Below are 27,279 nucleotides of genomic sequence, written 5' to 3'. Positions count from 1 at the left end.
AGTGGCTGCTGGATGCTCTTGGCAGACGCTGCTGTGTTTAAGAGCAGAGCAACGACGTCTTCCCCGAGCTGGATCTCAGCCCTTCCCCACGTCAGGAGGACAAACACCAGCCTGGCTGCAGCTCATCCTCCACACAGAGGTCTGCCTGCTCGTGGCCTTCACCCCTGTGTCCTCACTCAACCTTTCTAAACCTGATCCCCCCCAGGGTGATCAGAAGGTGTCACTTGAAACCTTCCAGCCCAGCCCTGCCTGAAGAACCAGGTTTGGATTTATTTATTTTTTCTTTATTTTAAAAATTGATTTTTCCCCTCAGTTTGGAGGCAGAGAAGAGAAATCAAGGGGGGGGGAGGAAGATGTAAAAAAACCCAACAAAACAAAAACAAACCACAGAAAAAAAAGAAGAATTGGGGTCAAGACAAAGTAGCAGTATTTCAGTCATTTTTTGAGAGCTTGTCTATGCTCTGTGGGTGTTCTCGTGGCAAACACTAAGTTGGAGACGTTTTCCCTTAGTAGGAAAGCTCCCATGCCACGGCCTTCCTTGCCTGGCCATAAAAGGACAGAGTCTCCTGCAGGACCCCCGGGTTCTCCAGGAGCTGATGGGCTTTAGGGAAGGAGCCTGGCTTGTTGCATCACAGCTCTGCTTGCTTTGGACCTTGCAAGCCTCGTGGTAATGTTGCTTTGGCTCATTCTTTTCTTGTGCCTTTTGTTTTGTCTCTCTCCTCCTCTCAGGAGGTTGGAGGGAGAGAGGCCAGAGAGCCTCCAGGAATGTTCTTACTTTCCCTATTTTATTTTTTTTTCTTTCTCCTTCTCTTGGCCCGATTTGATCCCTGCTTTTCCATGATCCATACGCCTGCTCAGAAAAGCAGCTGCTGAGTAGAACCAGTTGCCAAGTCCATGATAAGTCCCCAAAGGGCTGACCATGTCCCAGCAGCCTCCATCCTCTGTCCCAAAGGTGAGGCCAAGGCAATCTGGAATGCTTTTCCATCTCCTGCTTTACCCAAGCATGTGCCTGCCTGACATCCTAGGGGCTCAGTTCTGGCTCAGGAAGGGTGGACACCAAGGAAGTGCATCTCACCTTTTCCTGGAGCATCTATCTATGGGACTTCCAGCCTACAGAAGATGCAGAACATGGTTGTTGCATAGAAAGCAGTGAATCCAGCCCAGGCAGGCCAGAGCCAGCAGGAGGACACAGCACCACCTTTCAAGTCCACTTGGTTCTTTGTAGGATCACTGGGGTTGGAAAAGATCATTAAGATCACCATTAACATAACACTACCAAGTCCATCACTAAACCATGTCCCTAAGTGCCACCTCCAGGCTCTTGCCTGGGTCCTCACAAACTCAAAGCTGTCTGAGCTATTACAGAATATCAGCTTTCTTCTTGGCCCTTGTCCTTGCTGATGCTTTTCTTGGAGAAGGCCAAAGCTATGGAGATTCAAACTGAAATATCAGAGATCTGTTACATCAAGGAAATAGGAACCTCTCCTGGTCTCCCTAAATGCTTTCTTGTTCCTGCATTATGCTCATTTCAAGAGCCCTTATGAGCTTGTGCACTCACTGGGTTGCTATCTCATATCCCAGTGAAAGAAAGGAAGAGGGAAAGTTACAGCAGATGTCCCTTTTGTGGGCACCACAGTGCTGGAAAAAGATGGGGGAGGAGACCTAACATTTCTCTTGTGTCACCAGGGACTCCTTCCATGTGCTCCTCATTTACCTACCAGCTTCTCCAGAGCTTCCTTCTTACTGGAGAGCCCATTCCCCAACAGTGACTGAACTGAAATCCAGGCCCCTGGATCCCTCTATGATGATCCCAAACCAGGTTGGGTGGGATTTGCTGGGAGTTTTGGGAACTGGTTCAGAAATTTCCACATGAGTCCACAGGTAGTTGTGGCTAATGAAGCCACATCTGTTTCACCTCCTAGCAAGGCTGCTGTAGTCACTTTCATCAAACAAAGTGTTTCACTCAAGTGTGTCCTCGGTTGTGCCTCTTCCAGGACATTTCCCCTTGTGCTGGTGGTGCAAGAGCTCCTCCCACATCAGAATGCAAAAAGTGTGGCGTGGCAAAGGTGTGCATGTTAGAGGTGAGCTCAGCATCCCCCAAAGGGCAATGACCTCATGGCTAGCCCACCAGAATGGCTTGGACCACCCCTGTAGAATTGCATTCCTCAGAGCTTCGAGGACTCCAAGCTCTGGAGCTCCCTGGCCCCCTCTGCCACACCCATGAAGGTGCTGCAGAGATTTAGACCCTAGAGCAGAGCTTAATTCCAAAGCTCCCATCTCCAGCCTCATCTCACCCTCAACCCAGCCCTGGCTGGGTGTCTGCAGGGTGTTTTCCAGGAGCTCATGCAGCTTTTGGAAACATTTCCAGGGTGCAAGACATGCTGGATGGGCCAAACACTTATCTCACAAGCTTTCTGATAGGGCAGAGGTGCTGGTGGCATCAGCCAGCATTTTTTTCCTGTAGATCAGAGCAGCATTGAGAGCAAGAAAGGGTGTTAAAAAAACCCCAGTATCTATAAGATGAAGCCAGCAGAGGCAGGACGTGGCTAGGGTGACATTGTGCAAATTGCTGCACACATCTGGAAGAAGTTACTGTGCACAGCAACCAAAGCAGAGTCTAAACAAGTGCAAGACGTTACCACATTTATGTCTGCAAAAAGGGAGGGGTTAGGAAAAGAGCTGAGAAGGTGGGATGAAGATGGAGAAGCTCAGGGTCTCCAGGGATGCCCCCAGCCCTCGTGCTTGGCTCTTTGGAGCCATTGTGTTTCTCTGCTTGTAGGGTGGTAGAAGGGAATTCATGTGTCTTTGATGTTTTGGATGGTGTCTGCAGGGATGGTGGGCCTGAAGTGGGTTTTGGAGGTGGTCACCATCCTGATGAATCTCAGTTGGGTGCCTCTTGGATCTTCTGCCCTGGGGGAACCTCCTATGGTCAGTCAGGGCTAATATTAGAGGTGTGGGAGCACCATGGAACCCTGCATGGTGTCTCCCTGGACACCTTGAGGCTGCTCCAGCTTTGCCTCTTTGATCTCCAGAACGAAAGTTTTGGGGTGACCTGGCTCCCAGACAATGCTGTGAGACATTGAGGTGCTGAAACCCACCACCCTGCTCAGCATCAGGGAGATCCAAGTAAAGCTGTGGGCAAAATCATGAGGCCTTGCTACGTTCTGGGAGGAATTGGGAGCTGGCTCTGCCTCGATCTTCATGTCCTGGAGCCTGGGGAGCATGGGGGGGATCCACCAGATTCCCTTCCTCATGTACTTTAAGCACTCCTCCAAATCTGTTTCTGCCTGTGGAGGGATCCCCATTTCCTCCCCATACCACTCCCTTCAGGGAGTGCCCTGAAAATCCCTTTTTAAACAAAGCCCCCAAACCCCTGTTTTTTAATAAACATGATGTTACCCCACAACTCCTCAGATTGGGATTTTCTGCCCCCCAAAGCCTTGCTGCTCTATTTTGGGTGGTTTTGGGGGCCACAGCCATTCGCCAAGCCGTCTGAATATACCTTAACCCCCTTCCTCCCCCAGATCAGCATCTGCCTGGGGGGATCTGGGTTTCCTCTCCATAGCAGCACAGCATCCCAATCCCCCACCCCCCTTTTTACTAAACCCAATATTATCCCACGACCCCCAAACTGGGATTTCATACCCCTAAACGTATCTGGGGACTTGTTTTTTTTTTTTTTTGCAGGGAGGGTTTCCCCATGCCTCAGTTTCCTCCCCGAAGGATGATCCCGGGGTGATGCTGCGCAGTAAGAATCGGTCCAGTCCTGGGGATGGGGTTCGGGAGAAGGGATGGGGTTCGGGAGAAGGGATGGGGGAGACCCGGGTTGAGTGGGCGGTGCGGTTGTCGGTGGTGGGGGCCTGTCCCTTTAAGGGGGGCAGCCGCGGCCCCATCTGATGAGGCGGCTCCAATCAGCGGCCCTCGGGCTGTTGGCAGCCGAAGCCGCCGCCGCTCCGCATTCCTCCGGCTTCCGAAAAGGGGCGAACATGGCGATGGGGAGGAGGAGGAGGTGAAGAAGAACAAGAAGAGGAAGAGAGGAAGAAGGGGAAAAAAATAAGAAAAAAGAAAAAAAAAGAAAAAAGAAAAGGAAAAAAGGGAAAAGAGGGAGGAAAAAAAAGCAAGAAAGAAAGGATTAAAAGGAAGGAAAAAAAGGAAGAAAAGAGGAAGAAAAAAGGAAAGAAAGAAGAAAGGGAGGAAAAAAAGAAAAAATAATTTTAAAATTTAATTTAAAAAAAAAAGGAAAAGGACGGGGGATGCAAGCAGAGCTGGCAGCTCGGTAATTTCCTCCACCCCCCCTTTCCCCCTTCCTCCCCTCTTCTAAAAGGAAAAAAAAAAAAAAAAAAAAAAAAAAGCCAGCCAACAACAAAAAATAAGCCCAAAAAAATAGGAAAAAAAAAAAAAGAAGGAAAAAAGCCCCAACAAGCAAGCAGCCCAGCAAACCACCCAGCCCAACATCTCTTTTTTTTTTTTTCCTTCTTCTTTTTTTTTTTTTTTTTTCATGGAGAGCAAAAACCCCAGGCAAGCGGAGGAGGACCGGGACTCCTTTGCGCGGAGACCTTTGCATCAAAATGGTAGAGCTTTGCAAACCCCCCTCCCCTCCTCTCCCCCCCCCCCCCTCCGCTTTTTTCCCTTTTCCCTCCTCTTTTTTTGTTTTCCCAACCCCCCCCCCCCACCTCCATCCCAGCCCTCCCCAAACCCCCCCCTTCCCTCGGGTTCCCGGGGCTTTGCTGACTTTGCAAAGGGCCTCCCAAACTTGCCCCAATCCTTGGGATGAAGGTGGTTTGCTTTTGTTGTTTGTTTTTTCGTTGTTTTTCGGGGCGGGGGGGAGTGTGTGTGTGGGGGGGGTTGGTGGTTTGCATGGGTGAGCTGCAGGCTGCTGCATCCCGGCGCGGGGGGTGCGCGGAAGGGCTGGAGATGGAGCCTGGAAGCGGGGGGTGGGGGGGGATAGGAACAGCGCAACCTCCTCCCCCCCGTGCAATAGGTCATTGCAAGCTGATTTAGGGGGGGGGGGTGTGTCTGCATGGACAACCCCCCCGCCTTGTTACGCAGGGGGAAACGGTTTGCTGTGTGGTTTAAATTGTAAAGAAAATGGCACCAAAAATGCTACATCCCCCCCGCCCGCCCCTCCTCCATGCACGGAGCATTTTTGGCCATGGAGGGAGCTGGGCTCGCCCTCGCCTCTGGGGTGCCTTGTGGGGTGCCGGGGTGGGGGTGGTTGAGGGATGCAGGGCCTGACACCCCCCGAGAGGGGTGAGCAACCTTTAACATTGTGGGGGGCCGCTGGCCCAGACTCCCCCAGCTCCGCCTCAGTGCTGCAGCTCTGGGGTGACTGGGAAGATTTTGAGGGGTGTACGTTGGGGTGGGGGGAAACTTTTGGAGCTGCCTGGTCGCCCAGGCCAGAGGCTTTGCTGGCGCAGGAGCTGCCTCCTGCTTCCCGTTTTGTTCCCCGGATGACTCCTTCATTTTGCTAATTCCTTGTGTATGTGTGTCCCCAGCCCCAACCCCCGGCATGCTCCTGTCCTGGGCTTCCTTTTTCCCAGTGGGATCTGGGGGATGCTGAAACCACCCCGAGGAGCAAGGACGTGAGCGTGGCAGGGGGAGGGGTGCAGCATCCCACCCCACTTCGGCTTTGCAAAGGGATTTTCCATTTGTTCTTAAAAAATGATTATTAATAATGATTAATAACAATAACTAATAATAATTAAACCTTATAAGAAATAATGATAAGGGCTGCAGCAGGAGCCTGGCAGCCTGTGGCAGTGACCTATTTTAGCGGCCGGTGGACTTTTTTTGGGGGGCTGGGGGGAGGGATTAGTTTAGCTTGCAGAGAGTAGGCCTGAGCTGGGAAGATGCACAGGGAAATCCCTCAGGATGTTCTAAATGCTTTGGGATGTGCCATGCTCAGGGACCTCAGTGCCATCCCCATCCCTGAAAGTGCAGGGTTGTGATTGCCCCAGTGATGGCTCCGTGCCCATGATCATGAGCCAGGAGGTGTTTGAGTGGCTTTTTGGAAAGGGTAAGAAAGTGAAAGATTTAGGGAAAAATAAACAAGGTGCACAAGGGGATGCCTGGGATGCTGGGCTGGGGCTTGGCACCCCCCCAGCTCTTATACTTGGGGTAATTGGAGTCACACTTAGGTTCATGCTGGCCAGCCTGCAAAACAGTCAAGCGCTGGAACAGGCTGCCCAAGGAGGTGGTGGAGTCACTGTCCCTGCAGGGGTGGACAAGGCACTTCAGGACATGGCTTAGTGGCCATGGTGGTATTAGGTCAATGGTTGGATTTGATGATCTTAGAGGTCTTTTTCCAATCAAAACAATTCTATGAACATTCCTGCTAGCATTAAATCAAGTGCTGAAACCACTCCTGTATCCCACCTGCAGGGAGATGCTGCAGGGCACACACCAGGGTGGGTTTTGGGAACATTTCATGCCCCAAGGTGAGGATAGAAATGCCCAGGGTCCACCTGAGTGGGCAGCTCTGTGAGGATAAGGAGGAAAAGTTGGGAATTAAACCTTTCGTCCACACCCAGCCTCGGCAACAACCAGAGGAAAATGAGCTTTGCACAGCAAAAATCCTCCTTGAAAAGACATGAAGGGCTTTATTATTGCTTTAATTTATTTCTATTTTTTTTTTTCTGGATGTGGGGTGAAACCTTTGCTGGATGCAAGCGCTTCAGGTCTGACCATGGAGTTTCCCTGAGGTTGCTGACTGGGCTAAGCATTGCTCCAGGGGTTTTGCCAGGGCAGCTTGGAGGGTCCCCTTGGCCACCCGGCTTGGCTTGACGATGGAGCTTTGTTCTCCCTGTGCGGAATTAACGGCGTGTTGGGTTATTAGCAGCCAGCCCCTGGAGTCGGGCGAGATAAACGGCCTTGCATTTCTGTCTGGCGTCTGGAGAGGAGGCATGTCACCCCCTTCACGAAAATAACCCGCTGCTGCCTTGGGAGATGCTGCCTTTGTGGAAGGGAAGGAGCAGCAGGAAAGGTTGTGCCTGCCAGTCGATCAAATATTGGTGATTTTTGAGATGCAGATTTTCCTGCTTGAGGGCAGGGAAAGAAATAGGGAGAAACGTGTGGTGGGTGAACTGAATGTGTCAAAACATCAGGGGGGCTCTGAGGGTTTCGGGGGAATCGCTGATTTTCCCATCTTGCCTCATCACTCTGGCTGGAGGAGAAAACTAAGGGCATTCCCCTACTGCTGCGTTCAAGCCTTTTTAGGTGGGGACGTGGCGATGGCTGTGACAAAGTGCTCTCCTCCAAGGGCAACACCTGGAGTTCTTATTTTGGTGCTGCATTTGTATGGTCCTGAAAAAGGGGATCCTCATGCCCCCTGTGTGGTTTGTATCCTAGTTTGTATCCCCTGACATCCCACAGGATCTTGTGGCCAGTGGGGAGGGGTGAGATCAGAGATGGGCTCTCTCACTTGCCCCTGACTTTTCTTCTTATTTCTAAAAGAATCCTAAAATTGTTTTGATTGGAAAATACCTTTAAGGTCCTTGAGTCCAACCACCAAGTGGTGTTAGATGTTAGACCGTTGTGTTGCTGGAGTGGCATTTGTAGGGCAGGGCTGGCCCTGTTGGCTTTCCCATGTGGGGATACCCAGGGACTTAGAATCATAGAATTAGGGTTGGAAGGGACCTCAAGGATCATCCAGTTCCAACCCCCCTGCCATGGGCAGGGACACCTCACATTAGATCAGGTTGCTCACAGCCACCTCCAGCCTGGCCTTAAAAACCTCCAGGGATGAGGCTTCCACCACCTCCCTGGTCAGCCTGTTCCAGTGTCTCACCACCCTCATGGAGAAGAACTTCTTCCTAATGTTTTGTCCCTATGTTCTTCAGGGCTGCTGGCCCCAACCTTGGTGCTTTGGCTGCCTCTCCTGATGGTGAGACCTTGGATGATTGTGGATATATGGGGAAAGATTGGCCATGGCAGTCGTGGCAGATACAATGAGCAGAGAACTTAATTACCATAAATTGTCTTATTTTAATTATTATTTTTTATGACTATATCTTTTGCCTGGAGCCAGGGCTGCCAACACCCTGTCTGAGGTAAAGCTCAGCTCCCCAAGCTGCTGAGTCTGCTGGACAGACATGATAAAAATAATCCATTTTAATGCACGCTCCTAAAAACGTTGAAGTCTTAAAGGATGGCTGAAGTGGAGGAGAGTGAGTGGTGCTGCCTGCTCAGGGCTGGGTGTCAGATGGAGCTGGGTGTGGGGACCATCTGGGGAGGCAGTGCCAGGATTTAGGGAGTATGCTCCTGCATGGAAAGCCTTGCCCAAGATACTGGGAGAGAGAGTGTGCTAGCTTAACCTTGGACCTCTGTGGTAATTTTGTGGTCTGGACTTGGGTTAGACTTTGGGTTAGGACTTGGAATACTGTGGGTTTAGGATCTGATGGGGCAAACCATGGAGGTGTCATATCTCATAGAATCACAGAATCGTAGAATTGCTTCAGCTGGAAGAGATCTTTAAGATCATTGGCATCCAACCCTCAACCTAAGACCACCATGGCCATTAAACCATGTCCCAAAGTGCCATGTCCACACGTTTTTTGAACACCTCCAAAGATTGTGTCTCTACCATCTCCCTGGGCAGCCTGTTCCAATGCCTGACCACCCTTTCCATAAAGAAATTTTTTCTAATATCCAGTCTAAACATCCCCAGCATCTTACTGTTGGTCCATCTGGAAGGTCACAGTGGCTTTCCCAAGGATGGACACCATGCTGCAGGGCAAGGGGATGCTGCTGCCTGATACCAGCCTAACTTAGCAGCATGTGGAAGGAAGCTTTGTGCATCCATCCTGCTTCCCTTCCAGGGATCTCCGCTTCTTCCTGACCATTGCATGGCAGCACTTGGGTGTGGGGCTGGCTTGGGGATGCAATGGCTTCAGGCTGTGCACAAGCAGCAGGGTGGCTGCCTCCCTGCACCCATCCATGCACTGAATTTTGTAGAACCATAGAACCGTTGAAGTTGGAAGAGACCTTTGAGATCAAGTGGTCCCTGGAGGGATTCTGTGGGCCATGGGGTGCTCGGTGCACCCTCTGCCACACTGTACCCATCCTTGGTGGCTCAGGGGACATCCATAGCATCTCGAGGGGCTGATGCTTGCCTGCTCAGCCTCACGCCGGGCTGGGCAGCGGTCTGGAGCTGGCCCTGGCGCAGCCGCTTGGCCGCCAGCCCGGCTGGGGAGGTCAGTGTTGGGTTTTGTCCTCGTTTCCTCCCTCGATCTTTCCTCCTCTTGTTTTTCTTGGGCAGGGGAGGGAGGGGGACAGCAGCTTTGTGTGTGTCTGTGTGTCTCCCCCCGGGCTCTTGCATCCCAGCAGTGACTCTGCAGGAGGTCCTGCATCCCCTAGACATGAGGGCAGCATCCCGTCCTGCTGCCTGCTCCCGTGCCAGGGCAGTGGCCTGGGGACATCTCCATCAGCTGGGTGTCACTGGCTGTGCCAGGCACTGGCGGGGACCCCATGGCTTGTCTGCTCTGCCTGGGCAGTGTGCGATATTTGCCAGGAGGATGCTAGCTGCCAAAATCCAGCCCCATCCATTTGGGGCTTAACACCAGACCTTGCTGTGGGCTCAGTGAAGATCTTGAGTTACCTGCAGAGCTTTTGCAGCACGTGTTGGGTCTGGCCTGAGCTGCAGAAGAACCCCCTTTTGTCCCAGACTGGGGGAGAATGGACAGATGGAGGGGTGCATCCAGCCTAGCTTCAGTGCTTCCCCTCTGCAGCTGGAGCAGAGGGAATGGGTCTTGTCTTGAGCTGAAAACAATATGGTGTTGGCCTGAAGCTTCTGTAGATGTGGTACTGAGGGACATGGTTTGGTGGTGATTTGGCAGTGTTGGATGAACGGTCAGGCGCCATGTCCTTAAAGGTCTCTTCCAACTGAAATGATTCTGTGGTCCTGTTTTTGCAGCAGGGAGGCTGTGTTTGTGCAGCCTTCACGGGTGTTGAGATGGACATTGAGGTTACCAAACTGATCTCAGAGCTTGGCAATGCCCTCCAGCATCGTGCTTGGATCTGTGGTGGCACGGAGGCATGGTGTCCCTGGTGCTGTTGTGGTAGTGTTGCTTACCCCACTTAGTCCTCTGCTCTTCCCAGGCCATTGGGAGGCCACGGTGTTTAGAAAAAAGCTCAAAGGAACCTTTTCCCTGTTTGTAGAACTGACTACTTGACTGCAGGGTGACAGAGACTGGGGAAGGATTTGTCACTGTTCCCTTGGATGGTCCCATAGAGCCTGGTGCTGCTGCTGGCTTTCCAGGCTGCTCTCTGGAAAAACATCTTTGAGTCAAAGCTTGCAGATGCTGGATGCTATTAACAGAATAACCAAAAGGGAGAAAAAAGAAAAGCGCTGGAAGAATCTGACTGTCCCTCAGACAGCTTAATGCTCTTCTTCACATATGCAGAGGCTGGGAGATGTTTTTTAGGGCACCCAACATCATCTTCACTTGTGCAGAGGCTGGAAGATGTTTTTTGGGGTGCCCAGTGGGCTCTGGGAGCACTGCTGAGCCCCTTCCTCTCCCTAAAGCCTACATATGGCTCTGTTTTGGATAGTCTCAGTCCTTTTAGACAGCATGTAGGGGGGAAAAATGACCATTTGGGACAGTGACACCACCATCCTAAAGGATGTGACCGTCCCCAGGCTCCAGAGCTGAGATGGGACCATCCATGGTGATGGTCCAGCCCTGACAGCATCCCGAGGGGCAGGATGCGGCGGTGGGTGCTCGGGGCCGTGTCGGCCGGCGCCTCGCCAGGCGGGGCTGCGGCCGAGCTATTAATAGTTTTCCCTTCCTGCTTGTTTTTCCGGACAACCCTTCCCTAATTAAATAAAAACACTTGTCAGAGAGGAGAACAACCCCCCCACCACCAACCCAACACGGTGCTGTGCTGCAGGAGGAGGTGCCAGGGGAGGGAGGTGAGGAGCAAGCAGAGTGGGGAAGGTAGGCGATAGGTGAAGGAAGGGTCCGCTGGGATGTGGTTTATTCCACTGCTGGGTTTTGTTGCATCCCGTGGTCCAAAAATAGGTGGGTTTGGTGATGGGTGGGATGTGTAGAGTCTAGGTAGTGCTGCTGGTTCTGAGGTGGCTTTATCCATTCATTTATGGTTGGATTTGATGATCTTGAAGGTCTTTTCCAACCAAAATGATGCTACGATCCACGCGCATCCTGATTTAGGAGCTCATGGGAAGATGCAAGCATCACATCATCGTTAGGAAATCCAACCCTATGTGGACTCAGAACTGTGGAGAAAAGGCTGGAGGTTTCAACCAAGAGTCTTGAAGGCAGAGGTCAAGTTGTAATGACTATGGATTGAAAGCAAAATCCCTGGTGTCTTTGAGAAGCCTAACAATGTCCCTTTGTATCATTGGAGAAAAAAAATCTGTAAAAATGAGGTTTTTAAAATGATTCCTTCCTTTAGCAAAAGTCAAGCTTTGGCATTAAATAGTTTCCAGCCAGGCTCTTCTGCCCTGAAATGCAAATTCTCAATTCAAATTGAGAATAGGACATGGGGTGGGGGGTTGGTGGTTTTGCTTTTTGTTGGTTTGGTTTTTTTTTTTTGAGAAGCAAGTGCTAACATCATACTCATCAACTTATTAAAGCCCTTTTCATTAGTGCAATTTAATCCTGAAGGTCAGCAGTAAATGTTTTGGTGGTTGGAAATGATACAGAGAAGCAGATTGCTGATTTTCCTAGGAGTTTGGGGGTTGAAAATTGGAAGGAAATCCCCAAATTTTGTGTTGAATGGAAATTGGTTTGCATGCAGCTAGTCTAACCCCTCTGCCTGGTGTGAAGTGAGGGGCTATGGCCACCTAAATAGGCTTTTTATGCCCCCCAAACCCTTGTCCTTGTGCTAGGACAGGGGAGGGGTACCTGTGGTCCTTGATATCTGGCAATGAGAGCAATAGAAATGGCTAAAAGTTAAGAAGTAGAGAGGCTGGGGGATGTCAGAGATGGGCTTCTGGGGGGCTGCAGTTTGGAGTATTTAAATGTACCCAGAGTGACCTGACCTCCTGGTCCCTGAGGGGGTTTTAGTGCTGCAGCAGCATTGAGGGGTCTGGCTTTTTAATACCTGCTAGGATAAACAGCATTTTCTCCTCTTACAGTGACTTAAACCCAGCAGCAGCCTCCTTGCAAGGGAGCTGATTGGGGGTTGGTGTGGCTGCTTGGGGAAACTGAGGCATATGCTGGGTGGAAATGGAGTGGGGCTGTGCTCTGGATCCATCTATTACAGCTGGAATTTTGGTGGGTTTGCTGGAGAGAAGCTGCCCTGCTCCAGGGAACAGCAGCATCTCCTTTGACCACCATTCCTATATCACTTCTATGTCTTCCTCAGAGCCAACCTGCATCCCTTGATCCAGCCTCACCCCAAGCATCTTCCCCATCCTCTCATTGGCATTTTTGGGATGGGGCTTTAGCAGCATCCCTTGAAAAGGCTCTTAAAATAGAGCTGAGGGGCAGTGTCAGGGTGGGGAGGGCTGTCTGGAGGTGCTGCCATCCCCTTGGGGTGGGGACTTTGGAGTCATGCTGCTTTTGAATAATTTTTATTACTGCTGCTGCTGATTTTTATTGGGATTGGTTTTGCTGCCAACAGTGCCAGGACACTACCCAGAGGGTAGTTTTAGGGTTTGCACCAGTTGGATGCACCCAGTGATCATCCCAAGTTGTCCAGACATGGGATGGAGATGGGATGAGTGGCCTGCTGCTGTGGTACTATACTGGGCTGATTTGGGGACTGAACTGACTTAAGGGGCCAAGGGAGTGGAAAAGACCAAAACTGTGATTTTTTTTTTTTTTTAATTTATTTAAAAAATAAGTATTATTTAAGTAAAGTATTATTTAAATAAAATATTATCTAAATAAAATATCTGAGTAAAATATTATCTAAGTAAGATATTATTTAAGCAAGATATTATTTAAGCAAGATATTATTTAAGCAAGATATTATCTAAGCAAAATATTATCTAAGTAAGGTATTATCTAAGCAAAATATTATCTAAGTAAAACTTAAGTAAAATGTTGGTAAAATATTTTAAAAGCATGACTTCTGAATTAATTGAAAAAAAAATATTTTTGGACAGTATTTGTGCTTTCCCTGGGGAAGGGTAATGGATTTAACCTTCCCATTAATCCCTGTTAATCCAGTTTCTCCTCTCTGGTGGAGTTGCAGGGATGAGAACTGCCAGAGGGCTATTTCTGGGGCGAGTTGGGGTCTTTCTTGGGATCTCACCCCGCCGGGCGCCTCTCATCCTGGCTGGAGCCCCAGCTCTGGGCAGGCTCACAAAAAGCATCTGATAGCAATAAAGAGCAGAAACCTCCTGCTGACAAGCCTGGGCTGAAGTCACCGGCGGGACAGAGCCAAGACACGCATTGTCCTCGCCGCTGCTGGGACTGATTAGAGCTGCCTGGCAAGCCCACTGCTGGGTGAGGGGTCAGCCCCTTTTGCCAAAAAACCCTCGATCTGAAGCAAAAAAAAAAAAAACCACCCCAGCTTTTGTTTTCCAGGCTGGGCTGTGCAGAGGCGATGCTGCCCAGCAGCCTCACTTCCCCTGGATTTACATCAATTTCTCCACAGAATCATAGAATTGTTCCCATTGGAAAAGCCCTCTGAGACCATGGAGTCCAACCATTGACCTAACACCACCCTGGCCATTAAACCACATCTCAAAGTGCCTTGTCTTCACCTTTCTTGAACACCTACAGGGATGGTGACCTCACCTCCTTCCTGGGCAGCTTCTTCCAATCCCTGACCACTATTTCAGGAAAGAAATTTTTCTTAATACCCAAACTAAACCTCTCCTAGCACAATTTCAGGTCATTTCCTCTCGTTCTATCACTTGATGTTAGGGAGAAGAGACCAACCCCCACCTCACCCCCACTTCAACTCCTTTCAGGCAGTTGAAGAGAGCAGTGAGGTCTCCCCTCAGCTTCCTTCCTCTCCAGGCTAACCAACCCCAGGTCCCTCAGGCGATCCTCACCAGACCTGTTCTCCAGACCCTTCCCCAGCTTTGTTGCTTTCCACAGCTGTGGCCGTGCCAAGCTTGGGGCATCCTATGGGGGGAGCGAGGTGAGGTGGCTCCCAGGGGGAAAAAAAACCAAACCAAAACTAAATTCATTTCTTTTTTCATAGCAAAAGCAAAGCAGGAGAGGCCTTGGCAGAGAGCAGCGCTCTCAGCAGAGCTGTCTCTTCGGCGTTCGATATTTATTATATCATTTTTCATTTTCTCTGTGCTCAGAGGGGGGCCTGAGCCAGCCAAGTTCATCCTGAAGAAATGTCCTTGGCAGACATGAGGCTTAGAGAATGGGGAGGGGTGGGTGGGTGGATGGGTGTTCCAGTTGGGATGCAGTATTTTATAGCATATGTATAAATATATATATATATATATAAAAATAAAGAGTGTTCATATGTTTGTCTGTATGTTTTCTCTTATTCTATGCAGTAGATATGAGGTCTATATAATCATACAGGAATACTCTTAGAGAATCTCTGATGTTCACGTGTATTAAATGTTCATATGTTGACATTTATTTATTTATTTATGTATTTAAACTCTTTATATGTGCAACTGGGGTTGTTCACCCTGGAGAAAAGAAGGCTCAGGGGAGACCTTCTCACTCTCTACATCTCTCTGAAAGGAGGTTGGAGCCAGGTGGGGGTTGTTCTCTTCTTGCAGGTAACAAGTGGTAGGACAAAAGGAAACAGCCTCAAGTTGAGCCAGGGGAGATTTAAGTTGGACATCAGGAACAATTTCTTCCCCAAAAAGGCTGTCAAGGCCTGGAACAAGCTGCCCAGGGCTGTGGTGAAGTCCCCATCCCTGGAGAGATTTAAATGCTGTGTAGATGTGGTGCTGAGGGACATGGTTTAGTGGTGACCTACCAGTGCTGGGTTGATGATTGGACCTGATGATCCTAAAGCTTTTTTTCCAACCTGAATGATTCTATAATGTATTTTTTAATATGTTTATCATAGAATCATTCAGGTTGGAAAATACCCCTGGAGTCATCAAGTCCAACTGTTGACCCTACTCTACAAAGTTCACCCCTAACCCATATCCCCAAGCACCACATTCAAACCACCTTTAAACACATCCAGGGATGCTGACTCAACCGTATACGCAAATATGTACAATAGAAAAATATCTTATAGTTACTTAATTTTTCTTTTACTGCCTCTTTGCCCCACTCCAGGTTGCAGAGCCAAGAGTTTAGAAAAAATGTGGGGTTTTTTGTTTGTTTGTTTGTTTGTTTTCCCTCTTTTCTGTGGCTGCCAGCATTTGCTGAGGCTCCCCAGGGCCATTGGGACCACAGGAAACCAATGACTCCGTTGACCGAGGAGCAGAAATGAAACGTTTTGGAATGGAGGGGGAAGGATTTTGGGGGTTTTGTGTTCTGAGTTTTGTTTCTTTTTTTTTTTTTTGCCTTTTGAGAAAACAGAGAAGCAAACACCCTTTTATAGTATTCAGACATTTTTGCCTGTGTGTGCTTTTGCCTTTGGCTCACAAAAACAAAAAAAGAAGAAAGGACAAACAAAATGTGTCTTGCTGGAATTTGTGTGTTGAACAAGAGCTGCTGTTTGTCCCAGAAAATATGGGAGCTGAGTAACTTTTTTTCAGAGCAGGAGGTGCAGGATAAACCCAGGAGGCTGAACCCTCCATCTACACCACTGTCCTGCACCACATCCTTGCTCACATCCCAAAATTGTTGGGAAAGGGAATGTCAGTGTGGTTGGATCCATTTGCATCCATGATGGCACAGAAAGCCAAAGAGAAGCAGAAGGAAAGGGAATATCCCTTTCAGTAGAGGATGTGGGACTTTGGACATGGGATATCCCTTGCATTTGGGATGCAGCTGGCAAAGCCATTCTGGAGTTTAGGTATTTCCAGGAGAGCTGCTGAACATTCAGGAGTGGTCTGCACCGTGCAGAATACATTTGAGCTGAATGAAACCTGCAGCAAACATAGCCTGGGGGTGTTGGTAGCTGCAGCATTTCCCAGACTGGGAATGCCACTCCCTGAATTGGATTTTTCCAGGTAGATCCTTTCCCAAGTGATTTAAAATGGGCATGAAAAAAAGAAGGTTAATCATAGAATCATTAAGGTTGGAAAAGACCTCTTAAGATCGTCAAGTCCAACCCAGCACCACTGCGGCCATTAAACCATTTCCTGGTTTTTTGAACCCCTCCAGGAATGGTGACTCCACCACCTCCCTGGGCAGCCTGGGAGAGAACGTTGGGGGTTTTGTAACTGTCTTGTAGAAGTCTGGAGTTTTAAAAACCTCGTTTTCTTCTATGTAGGGAGTTAAATCTCAACTGATGCCTAAAATTGGCTTCCTGCATGGGGTAAATATCTCCCAAGATCTCCATCTGGTTCAGGAGGTCAAAGTATCCCCTCTCCTGTGTGCTGGCTCTAAGCTTGGACAGCTGAGCCAGGCTTTAGTCTTCCTTGGTGGTGAGGTGGCCATCGTGCCTCCTACCCAGGCTGAAGACATGTCAGTGGATGCTTATATGGCCTCGGCCTGGCCTTTCTCCTTCTTTATTGAGTCTCCCAGACTCAAGCTGGTGGTGGAGCTCCTTGGTTGGTGTCTCTAAGCTAGGTAGGCCTGGTGCTTGAGCATTTTGTCTGGTATCTCCAAACTAGGCTTAGTGTTAGAGTGTCTTGGTGTTTTGAAGCACACAGTCTGGTGGTTGAACCTTTTGGCTGGCATCTCCAAGCTGAGGCTGACAGTGGAGCTGCTCAGTTGGCATCTTTGACTTGGAAGCAGGGGCAGGGGCGGCTGGCATGGCTGGGAGGGTCTTTTCCCTAGGAAAAGTGCCCTTTTGGATGATTTTCTTTTTCTTCCTCCCTCCCCACAGCTGATAGTCGAAAAGACGACTGACTACCCTTCAGCTGAGTACTCCCTGGTGGAGGATGTAGCCCTCCACTTCACGTGTTTGATGGACAGACTGAACGAGCAGCGCCTCTTTCAGCCGGACCTGTGCGACGTGGACATCGTGCTGGTGCAGCACAAGAGCATCTTCCCAGCGCACAAGGGGGTGCTGGCGGCCTACAGCCAGTTCTTCCACTCCCTCTTCACCCAAAACAAGCAGCTGCAGCGCGTGGAGCTCTCCCTGGAGGCCCTCACCTCACAGGGCCTGCAGCAGATCCTCAACTTCATCTACACCTCCAAGCTCCTCGTCAACGCCTGCAATGTGCAGGACGTGCTGAACGCGGCCGCCGTGCTGCAGATGAACAACATTGCCTCCTCCTGCCAGGACCTGCTGGACACCCGCTCGCTCAGCCTGGCCTCCGAGATGGCCCTGCCTGCTGAGAGCTGCGCCGGGCCCCCACCTTACTACTGCGAGATCAAGCAGGAGGTGGACGCCCCTCATCCCAAGATCTATGCTCGGGAGGGCAATGACCCCTACTCGGTGCGGGTGGAGGATGGAGCGGGCGGTGGGGCGCTCCCCCCTGGTCCAGCCAAGCAGTACTACAAGGAGGAGAAAGGTGGTGGTCCGGATGCTGTCTGCAAGATAGAAGGGGAGGAGTCCGAGGAGGACCTGGACAGCCAGGGCTCGTACAACCGGGAGCAGATCATCGTGGAGGTGAACCTCAACAACCAGACCCTCAACGTCTCCAAGGGCATGGAGGGGAAGGCAGTGGCCAGCGAGGCAGCTGTGATGGGAAGGCCTGATGGTGATGGGCGTGACACGGAGGAGGAAGGGGAAGAGGAGAATGAGGAAGGAGAAGAGGAGGAGGAAGAGGAGGAGGATGCAGAGGTGGGTGAAGAGGAAGAGGAGGAGCACAGTGAAGAGGAAGACCTGGAGGAGACGACAGAAGAAGAGGATGATGATGACGACGATGAAGACATGTCAGAAATGAAAAGGGAAAAGGGCGGGCAGCCCCGCAGGGGTACTCGGGCATCCAGAGCCACCAAACCGACCATGGCAACCCGGTCCCAGGAGCTAGCCAAGGTAGAAGAGGAGGAGGAGGAGGAAGAGGAAGGCCAGCGAGGGAGGAAGAGGAAAAAAGAGCAGGATGGTTTGGGCCAGAAGGTGAAGCTGGAGGAGAAGCAGCACTACCCCTGCAAGAAGTGCCCCCGGGTGTTCAACAACCGCTGGTACCTGGAGAAGCACATGAACGTCACCCACAGCCGCATGCAGATCTGCGACAAGTGCGGCAAGCGCTTCCTGCTGGAGAGCGAGCTGCTGCTGCACCACCAGACCGACTGCGAGAAGAACATCCAGGTGAGCCCCCGGGCACAGCCCAGCCCCCAGCAAGAGGGCAGCACCCCAGCCACTGGTGGACCATCCCACTGGGGACAGACGTCCCACGGGGATGGGGTCGGGACAGACGTCCACAGAAATGGGGTCGAGACAGATGTCCCATGGGGATAGGGTCAGGACAGATGTTTCACGGGGATGGGGTCAAGACAGACGTCCACAGGGATGGGGTTGGGACAGATGTCTCACAAGGATAGGGTCGAGACAGATGTCCCATGGGGATGGGGTTGGGACAGATGTCTCATGGGGATGGGGTTGGGACACTCATCCCACAGAGATGGGGTCGAGACAGACGTCCACAGGGATGGGGTCGAGACAGATGTCCCATGGGGATAGGGTCGGGACAGATGTCTCACGGGGATGGGGTCGGGACAGATGTCCACAGAGATGGGGTTGGGACAGATGCCCCATGGGGGTGGGCTCATCCCATCAAAGGAGGATCCCACCATGGTGGGACATCCCAACAGGGAAAGGAACTTTCCACTCACTGTGGAGAAAATCCCACCTAGCTACACCATGAGATGGGTTCATGCTCAGACAATAGTTTTGGTGTTGTGGTAGGCACCTGGCAGATGGGAGAGAACCTTACTTCGCCCATGACTTGTATGCAGGCTCAGGAGGGTCACCTGGTGACATGGGGATGGAGGATTTGTGCCCAGGGCCTGTGGCATCCCCTTCGCTGAGTGGGTGGGATTGTGGAGTAATTTGTGAGGAGCAATTTTTCTTGGAGTTTATTCAGTTAATCTAGACAAAACATTGTGAGCCCCTGATGGAGGCATACTCCAGCTGTCCTCCCCCAGGCTGAAACCAATTTAGCTTAATTCAGAGATTTGCTGACAACAGTTAAAATGGTTTTAATCTGCCCTTTGTGCTCCTCAGCTGCTGGATGAGCATATTTCTGTGAGCAGTTGACATCCATGTGTGGTTCAGGCTAGGTGTCCTTCACCTAATGCTGATGAGATCCAGCGTTTGCAGACTGAGTCCATTACATCAGTGCAGTTTGGGGGGAATAGAATCAGAGCGAGGGTTGAGTTGGAAGGGACTTTTAAAGATCGTCTAGTCCAACCCCTCCCCTACATTCAGCAGGGACATCTTCAACTGGAGCAGGTTGCTCAGAGCCTCATCCAGTCTGACCTGGAATGGTTCCAGGGATGGGGCATCTACCACCTCTCTGGACGACCTGGGCCAGTGGTTCATCATCCTCAGCAAAAAAAAAGTTTTCCTACTCTCCAGTCTAAATCTCCCTCTTTTAGTTTCAAACCATCACCCCTTGTCCTGTCACAACAGGCTCTGCTAAAAAGTCTGTCCCCATCCTTATTATCAGCTCCTTTAAGGTACTCAAAGGCCACCAGAAGGTCTCCCCAGAGCTTTCTCTTCTCCAGGCTGAACAACTCCAACTCTCTCAACCTGGCCTCACAGCAGAGGTTTTCCAGCCCTCTGGCCCTGCACCAGCAGGTCCATGTCTGTCCTGTGCTGAGGACTCCAGAGCTGGGCCTAATGCTTCAGGTGGGGTCTCAGCAGAGCAGAGCAGAGGGGCAAAACCCCCTCCCTCCATCTGCTGCCCACACAGCAGGGGATCAGCCCAGGATGCAGAGGAGTAGGCAGGCATCCCATCAGAGCAGCAAATATGTGTTCCTGCAGATCACTCCAACCCATCTCCTAATCCCTGTGAGCTGCTGCTGAAATACCAGCTTCTGGAGAGCTTCAGCCATCATCCTTCCCACCAGCAACCAAATTTAGATGCTCTTGCATCTCTCCTAGGTGAAGATAACATAATTCAGGTGTGAGTGGAGCCCTTCACCCATGGCACCCCAAATGAAATGGGGAATGAAGCAGACCTCAGCATTAAGGAAGTGCAGGGAATATGGAGGCAGGAGCAGTCTCATCTCCAGCAAGCGAAGGTGTTGCTGCCTGTGCTGAGTCTGTGGTGCAGCTTCCTGACAAATTCACAGCCCTCACCTTGCTTTTGGTGGATGCTTTTTCCCAGAATGGATGAGTGCAGCTCAAATACCTGCTTGGTGGTGGCCTGTGCAATTAAAATTGCTTTTTCCCAGAATGTTTCTTCAGCCTTGTCTGCTTTCTGATGGAGGACATGCGACTCTCATCTCCTGGCTTGTATTTCCCCCCCTTTTCATCCCTTTTCTGGGTCATTTCTGAGTAGGGTGAAGCACAACTGCCCTTGTGGTGACCTCCTGCTGAAAACATGGATCATTGCCTCTCTCTTGAACTTTATGAATTTTTCCAGGATTCACTCACCTTGCTCTGATGACAGCAAATAACTCTTATCAATACACCATGGGCTTATAGCTGGATGGAAAAGGGACTTCTTTGTACCTATAATGGACAGTCTTTATTTCTTCTTCTTTAACCAGATTCTTGAAGGGATCATCCCTCCTCTCATTCAGGTCTGCTGCTTTCAATTCCTGCTTTGTCCCTAAATTTCATCCATAATGCTTTAGACATTGGGCTTCATCTCACTCCTGCAATTGTTTCCCATCCCTCTGGGTACCATAATGGACATCTTGCCTCCTACACCTAAAAATGACTCAGCCTTTGCTTTATCAAGTTGTTTCTCAAACTCTTTTGTGGCCAGCTTCAGCATGCTTTTCATCTTACCCTGCAAGAATTTATCTTCTCATTTTCTCCTCATTTGGACATTATTTGCACGTTTGCAAAGGGATGTTTCTTTTTTTGTAGGAACCAAGGGCATGAGCTCAGCCCTCCAGGGTGCTTGGTTCCAGCCCAGGGGCTTTCCTACACCTGCTGCTTTCGCTCTACCTTTAACTTTAAGATTCCCCTGCAGCCTTTTTCAAGTGGAGAAAATGGACATTAATGTGTCTTTGATATCAGGCTCTGGTCCTGAATCCTTAGAAATCTGTGCTTGGGAACCGTACAACTCAGAAGTCCACTCATGGTGATGTTCAAGCATGGCAAGATGAAGAAGATGAGTGTTGGGAGTGCCTCTGTGACCATATTTTTGACTCTCAAGCACCTAAACCTATGGAGAGGTAGTGTGACAATGTGGCCTAATGGTGTATTTTCATGGTATCACTGCCTTATTTGGTGCAAAATTTGGTTGAAGGCCATCAACAAGCATCTGTTCTTCTGGGCAGGAGGAGAAGCTGGAGGAATCCCAACCTGGGCTTGCTGGTACTGCTCAGCTGTGCTGTTGTGAGATGTCTCCAAGGCATGAATTATTTTCTGAACGCATCTGTGAGGAGAAGGGATGGTTTTGTCCCAGAGGAAGATGAGTCATGGAGAGCTGAAGGGGAAAGAATTGACCCTTGGAAGAAAGAAGGACTGTTGGCTCCTGGCAGGGTCCTTGGCCAAGTGGTGGCCACTGTCCCTGCATGAACCTTGCTGTCCTGTGCTTTCTCAAGCACCACACTGACCTCTCATGCTTGCAACAGAACTCATGGCAAAGTTGGAGTTTTCCTGGCAATTTTCAGAGGAACATTGAACATGTTGGAGCTGAAGCAAATGTCTACCATACCTTCCTGGAGGCGACTTTGCACATCATGTTCTGCTTGTGCTGATGGACTTTGGGGCCATTTTGGTCTATTTGGACATGTTTGGGAAACTCATTTTGTGGTAAAGTATCCATAATACCTACTGATGACTGAAGTTCTATTGCCTTGGCTTGGGCTTCTCCTTCTTCCTCTGTTCTTCTCAGCCTGCTAATGCACAGAGGGTTGGGGTTATTTTTATGTAATGGCTTCATGGTGTACAAGAGTAAAATGTCCAGCTGGGAAAAGGGCCTTGGTGCCTGAGCTGCTCTTCATGCAAGTCCTAATACATCTTTTGATGGAGATGCCGTGTCCTTCCTTGCAATATCGTTGTCCCATCCTCATCCAATGGATAGAAAATTGAATTCTGGAGGTTTTGGAGTGACAATGCCTGTAGCAGACTTGGTGGTTGTTATGATTTTTGCTGCCTGAGCTGTAGGATTCATAGTGATGTTCCAGCTGGTAGCCTGGCAAAACAAAAACGCTTGTGGCACCTGGGTAGGTTGCTCTGCTTCCCTACCCATCCTCTCTCTCCTTGCAGTGCGTGACATGTGGGAAGGGGTTCAAGAAGCTCTGGTCCCTCCATGAGCACAACAAGATCGTCCATGGCTATGCTGAGAAGAAGTTCTCCTGTGAGATCTGTGAGAAGAAGTTCTACACCATGGCCCACGTGCGCAAACACATGGTTGGTGAGTGTGGGAGGCACCAGTGCCACGGAGAGATCTCTTTAGGGGTGTTCAGCCATTGTTTGGGCAATGAAGGGTGGCTTTTTGTCACTGTCCTGATGGGAATTTAGGGCTGGCCTTACTCTTGGGTGAGGTTTCTCATGTCAGTGCCTGTGGCCTTGAAATCTGGCCTGGTATTTAATGCTGAAGGTATGTCTGCTGGGTGTAGAGCAACCAGACACGGCGCTGGGGAAGCTCATTTATTTTATCTAACCAGAAAAAAAGGACCCCAGAAATGATCAAAGGAGAGTTTGAAGTGTAACCATCCCTTCCCTTGTAAAAGAGGACCAGACCACATCAGTGCTGGGCTTTCAAAAGTAAATTGCACATGTCAGCAGCAGTTGGCTCCCTGGGGCTTGAAGGCACTAAAAGTGATCAAAAAAAAAATAGAAGTTTTTGCAGGCACCTGAAACATTGCTGCTGTACCTCTTCCTGAAACGGTGCTGGGTTTGCTGGAGCAGCAGATGGGACTTGAGGTGTGAGGAGGGTGCCTGACCCTGCCTCTCTCCATTTCAGCTCACACCAAGGACATGCCATTCACCTGCGAGACCTGTGGGAAGTCCTTCAAGCGCAGCATGTCCCTCAAGGTCCATTCCCTCCAGCACTCCGGGGAGAAGCCTTTTAAATGTGAGGTAAGGTCCTCCCACCCCACAGCCTCTCAAATGAGGTCAAAAACACTGATTTGGGGAAACATCTTCCACTTCTTGGAGCTTCCCCCATGCTTTGTATCAGTGCAGTAGTAGGGATGCTCCCCACTCTTCCAGGCTTTGCAACCCTTCTTGGTTTGGAGGTCTCACTGACCTTATGATGAAACATGTCATGGTTTGATGGTCTCATCCAACCTTATGATGAAACATGGCATGGTTTGATGGTCTCATCCAACCTTATGATGAAACATGGCATGGTTTGATGGTCTCATCCAACCTTATGATGAAACATGGCATGGTTTGATGGTCCTATCCAACCTTATGATGAAACATGGCATGGTTTGATGGTCTCATCCAACCTTATGATGAAACATGGCATGGTTTGCTGGTCTCATCCAACCTTATGATGAAACATGGCATGGTTTGATGGTCTCATCCAACCTTATGATGAAACATGGCATGGTTTGATGGTCCTATCCAACCTTATGATGAAACATGGCATGGTTTGCTGGTCTCATCCAACCTTATGATGAAACATGGCATGGTTTGATGGTCCTATCCAACCTTATGATGAAACATGGCATGGTTTGCTGGTCTCATCCAACCTTATGATGAAACATGGCATGGTTTGATGGTCCTATCCAACCTTATGATGAAACATGGCATGGTTTGCTGGTCTCATCCAACCTTATGATGAAACATGGCATGGTTTGCTGGTCTCATCCAACCTTATGGTGAAACATGGCATGGTTTGCTGGTCTCATCCAACCTTATGATGAAACATGGCATAGTTTGCTGGTCTCATCCAGCCTTATGATGAAACATGTCATGGTTTGATGGTCTCATCCAACCTTATGATGAAACATGTCATGGTTTGCTGGTCTCATCAAACCTTATGATGAAACATGTCATGGTTTGATGGTCCTATCCAACCTTATGATGAAACATGGCATGGTTTGCTGGTCTCATCCAACCTTATGATGAAACATGGCATGGTTTGCTGGTCTCATCCAACCTTATGATGAAACATGGCATAGTTTGCTGGTCTCATCCAGCCTTATGATGAAACATGGCATGGTTTGATGGTCTCATCCAACCTTATGATGAAACATGTCCTGATTTGGAGGTCTCACCGACCTTATGATGAAAGTCTGGAGACTTTCAAGATCCATCTGCATGTGTTTCTGTGTGACCTGTGCCAGATTCTATGGTCCTGCTCTGGTGGGGGGTGTGGACTCGATGATCTTCAGGGGTCCCTTCTAACCCCTAACATCCTGTGTGATCCTGTGATCCATTGCCAGGATCTGTCCCTCCAGTCCCTGGACTTTGCATCCCACTCCAAGCCCAACCTGCCTGCGAGCCTGACTGATTATGTCCTGAAAAGTCATTTATTTAGGGTTTTTTGGAGGGGGTGAAAGAGTGATTTCTGCACTGCTCCAACATGCTGGTGATCTTGGTGGAAGGAACATGGGAGGTGTTTCCAGTGTTCATCACTGTCTGGTGCCCCTCTTCCCCCCTCAGAACTGCAATGAGCGCTTCCAGTACAAGTACCAGCTGCGCTCCCACATGAGCATTCACATCGGCCACAAGCAGTTCATGTGCCAGTGGTGTGGCAAGGACTTCAACATGAAGCAGTACTTTGATGAGCACATGAAGACACACACAGGTGAGGTCTCCCAGCCCCTGCAGGCAAGGAGTCCTGGGGAAAGAGCAGAGATAGGGTCACATCTTTAGGTGGATGGCAGGATGGGATTTTGTCGGGGGACAGTCTGGTCATCAGCTTCTCATCCAGCTTCCCCCATCCAGAGGGACCTAGACAAGCTGGAGAACTGGGCTCAGGTGAACCTTGTGAAGTCCTGCACGATGGGGACAATCCCCATCATCAATGCAGGCTGGGGGATGATGAGAATGAGAACAGCCCTGCAGAAAAGGACTTGGGGCTACTGGTGGATGAGAAGCTGGACATGAGCCAGCAATGGGCACTTGCAGCCCAGAAGGCCAATTTAGTCCTGGGCTGCATCAAAAGAAGCTTGGCCAGCAGATGGGAGAGAGGTGATTTTGCCACTCTGCTCTGCCCTGGTGAGACTTCATCTGGAGTGCTGTGTCCTGCTCTGGGGCCCTCAAGGCAGAAGGGACATGGACATGCTGGATTGGATCCAGAGGAGGGCCATGAAGATGGTCAGAGGGCTGGAGCATCTCTCCTACAAGGACAGGCTGAGAGGGTTGTTCAGCCTGGAGAAGAGAAGGGTCTGGGGAAACCATATAACATAATTTCAGTATCTGAAAGGGACCTACAGGAAGGCTGGGGAGAGACTGTTTAGAAGGGCTTGTGGTGATGGGACAAGAGACAATGATTTGAAACTGGAGCAGGGTAGATTTAGGTTGGACATTGGGATGAAGTTCTTTACCATGAGGGTGGTGAAACACTGGAACAGGTTGCCCAGGTGGAGGCCCCATCCGTGGAGACATTCAAGGTCAAAATTGAGGGGGCCATCTACAACTGCCTGAAGGGAAGTTGTAGCCAGGTGGGGGTTGGTCTCTTCTCCCAGGCAACCAGGGACAGAACAAGAGGACAGAGGCTTAAGCTGCACAGGGGGAAGTTTAGGCTTGATCTTAGAAAGAAGTTCTTCACCGAAAGAGATGTTGGCCAATGGAATGGGCTGCCTATGGTGGTGGTGGGGTCGACTTCCCTGGAGGTGTTTAAGAAAAGCCTGGATGAGGCACTCAGTGCCATGGTCTGGTTGATTAGATAGGGTTGGGTGATTGGTTGGACTCGATGATCTTGGACATCTCTTCCAACCTGGTTGGTTCTGTGATTCTGGGCTGCGAGGAGCCTGATCCAGTTGTAGATGTCCCTCTGACTGCGGGGGGAGTTGGGCCAGATGAGTTTCGAGGGCCCTGATGCACTCTGTGGTTGTGTGGTCCTCAGGAGAGAAGCCCTACATCTGCGAGATCTGCGGGAAGAGCTTCACCAGCCGCCCCAACATGAAGCGGCACCGCCGGACCCACACGGGGGAGAAGCCCTACCCCTGTGACGTCTGCGGCCAGCGCTTCCGCTTCTCCAACATGCTCAAGGCCCACAAGGAGAAGTGCTTCCGCGTCAGCAACCCCTTGGCTCTGGACACCGCCACCTCCCAGCCCGCTGCCAGCCCGGCCCCGCTGCCCCCGGCCCCCGGCGCCTCCCCGCTGCCCCTGCCGCTGCTTCATCCCCTGCCACAGACCCTCCCTCCTCCTCCTCACCTACCGCCACCCCCTCCCCTGTTCCCAGCGGGGAGGATAAATTCAAACAACAACTAGGGACCCCCCCCCCAGCCGCACGGACTGCTCTCCCCGCGGGGAGCCGAGGCTTCGCTTGCTCTTTACCCCACCTCCTCCTCATTCTGGGGTTGTTTTGGGTTTGGTTTTGGGGTTTTTTTTCCTTTTTCTCACCCATCATTCTCCACGGAGAGAGGGGAGCAGGTGGAAGCCCCCGCTGTGAGAAACGTGGAGGGGAACCATCGTCCCATCTGTAAGGGTGCAGGTAAAAGGTTTTGCTCTCCGTTTCACTTTCCCGTGCACTGGCTTCACCTTTGTGCTGGGATGGTGGTGGGGCTTGGAGGAGCAGGATGCCACACCAGCCATGGTGGAGCTGGCCAGTGTCGTGTGCCCGCCGGTGCTTCGATACTTACCCTCAGTTGAAATCGAGCTAGTGGTGCTTGAATCCCTGTACTGTAAAGCTGGTCTTTCAATTCAGCCTCTGCAGCCAAGAGGTTGAGAGGTGGGCACCACCCTGCTGGCCCCGGTGGCCCCATGGCAAGCAAGCAGATGTCCCTGTTGGAAAGCTCTCAGCCTGCTCTCATTAGCAGCCCTCACAGCGTCTTCCTTCCCCACAAGAGGTTTTCCTCCTTGATAGGTGAAAGCACAAATGCCAGTGTTCCATCTTGGGGCATCAGGAGCTTGGTGCTGGTTCATTTTTGGGGTACCCTAAGGGAGCTGGGCCCTGTTGTGCCCTTTCCACTAATTCCAGCAGGAGCTGTGCTCCTGGGGATGTTCTGGAGTTGGTGAGGTGTCCCTTGGAGAGTTCAGATGGCCTCAGGACTGGTGGGAGGGTGGCTTGGGGCAGAGGAGCAGAATGCCGCTGTTTCTCGGCAGATTCAGCCCAGAATAGTGCCT

At 50.5% G+C, this 27,279-nt stretch overlaps 1 protein-coding gene across 1 annotated transcript; it reads left to right on the top strand.

Moving 5' to 3' along the window:
• The first annotated feature begins 4,556 nt into the window (after positions 1-4,556).
• On the top strand, positions 4,557-26,424 carry ZBTB47 (zinc finger and BTB domain containing 47). Its single transcript, XM_054390186.1, has 6 exons — positions 4,557-4,571; positions 16,843-18,213; positions 22,297-22,444; positions 22,997-23,112; positions 24,649-24,793; positions 26,057-26,424. The coding sequence occupies exons 1-6, from the start codon at positions 4,569-4,571 to the stop codon at positions 26,422-26,424; spliced, it is 2,151 nt and encodes a 716-aa protein (XP_054246161.1). The 5' UTR covers positions 4,557-4,568.
• The last annotated feature ends 855 nt before the right edge of the window (positions 26,425-27,279 follow it).

This window comes from Indicator indicator, chromosome 20 (genome assembly GCF_027791375.1).
Source record: "Indicator indicator isolate 239-I01 chromosome 20, UM_Iind_1.1, whole genome shotgun sequence".
Taxonomy (NCBI): Eukaryota; Metazoa; Chordata; class Aves; order Piciformes; family Indicatoridae; genus Indicator; species Indicator indicator.
This window is presented reverse-complemented; position numbering and strand designations above follow the sequence as displayed.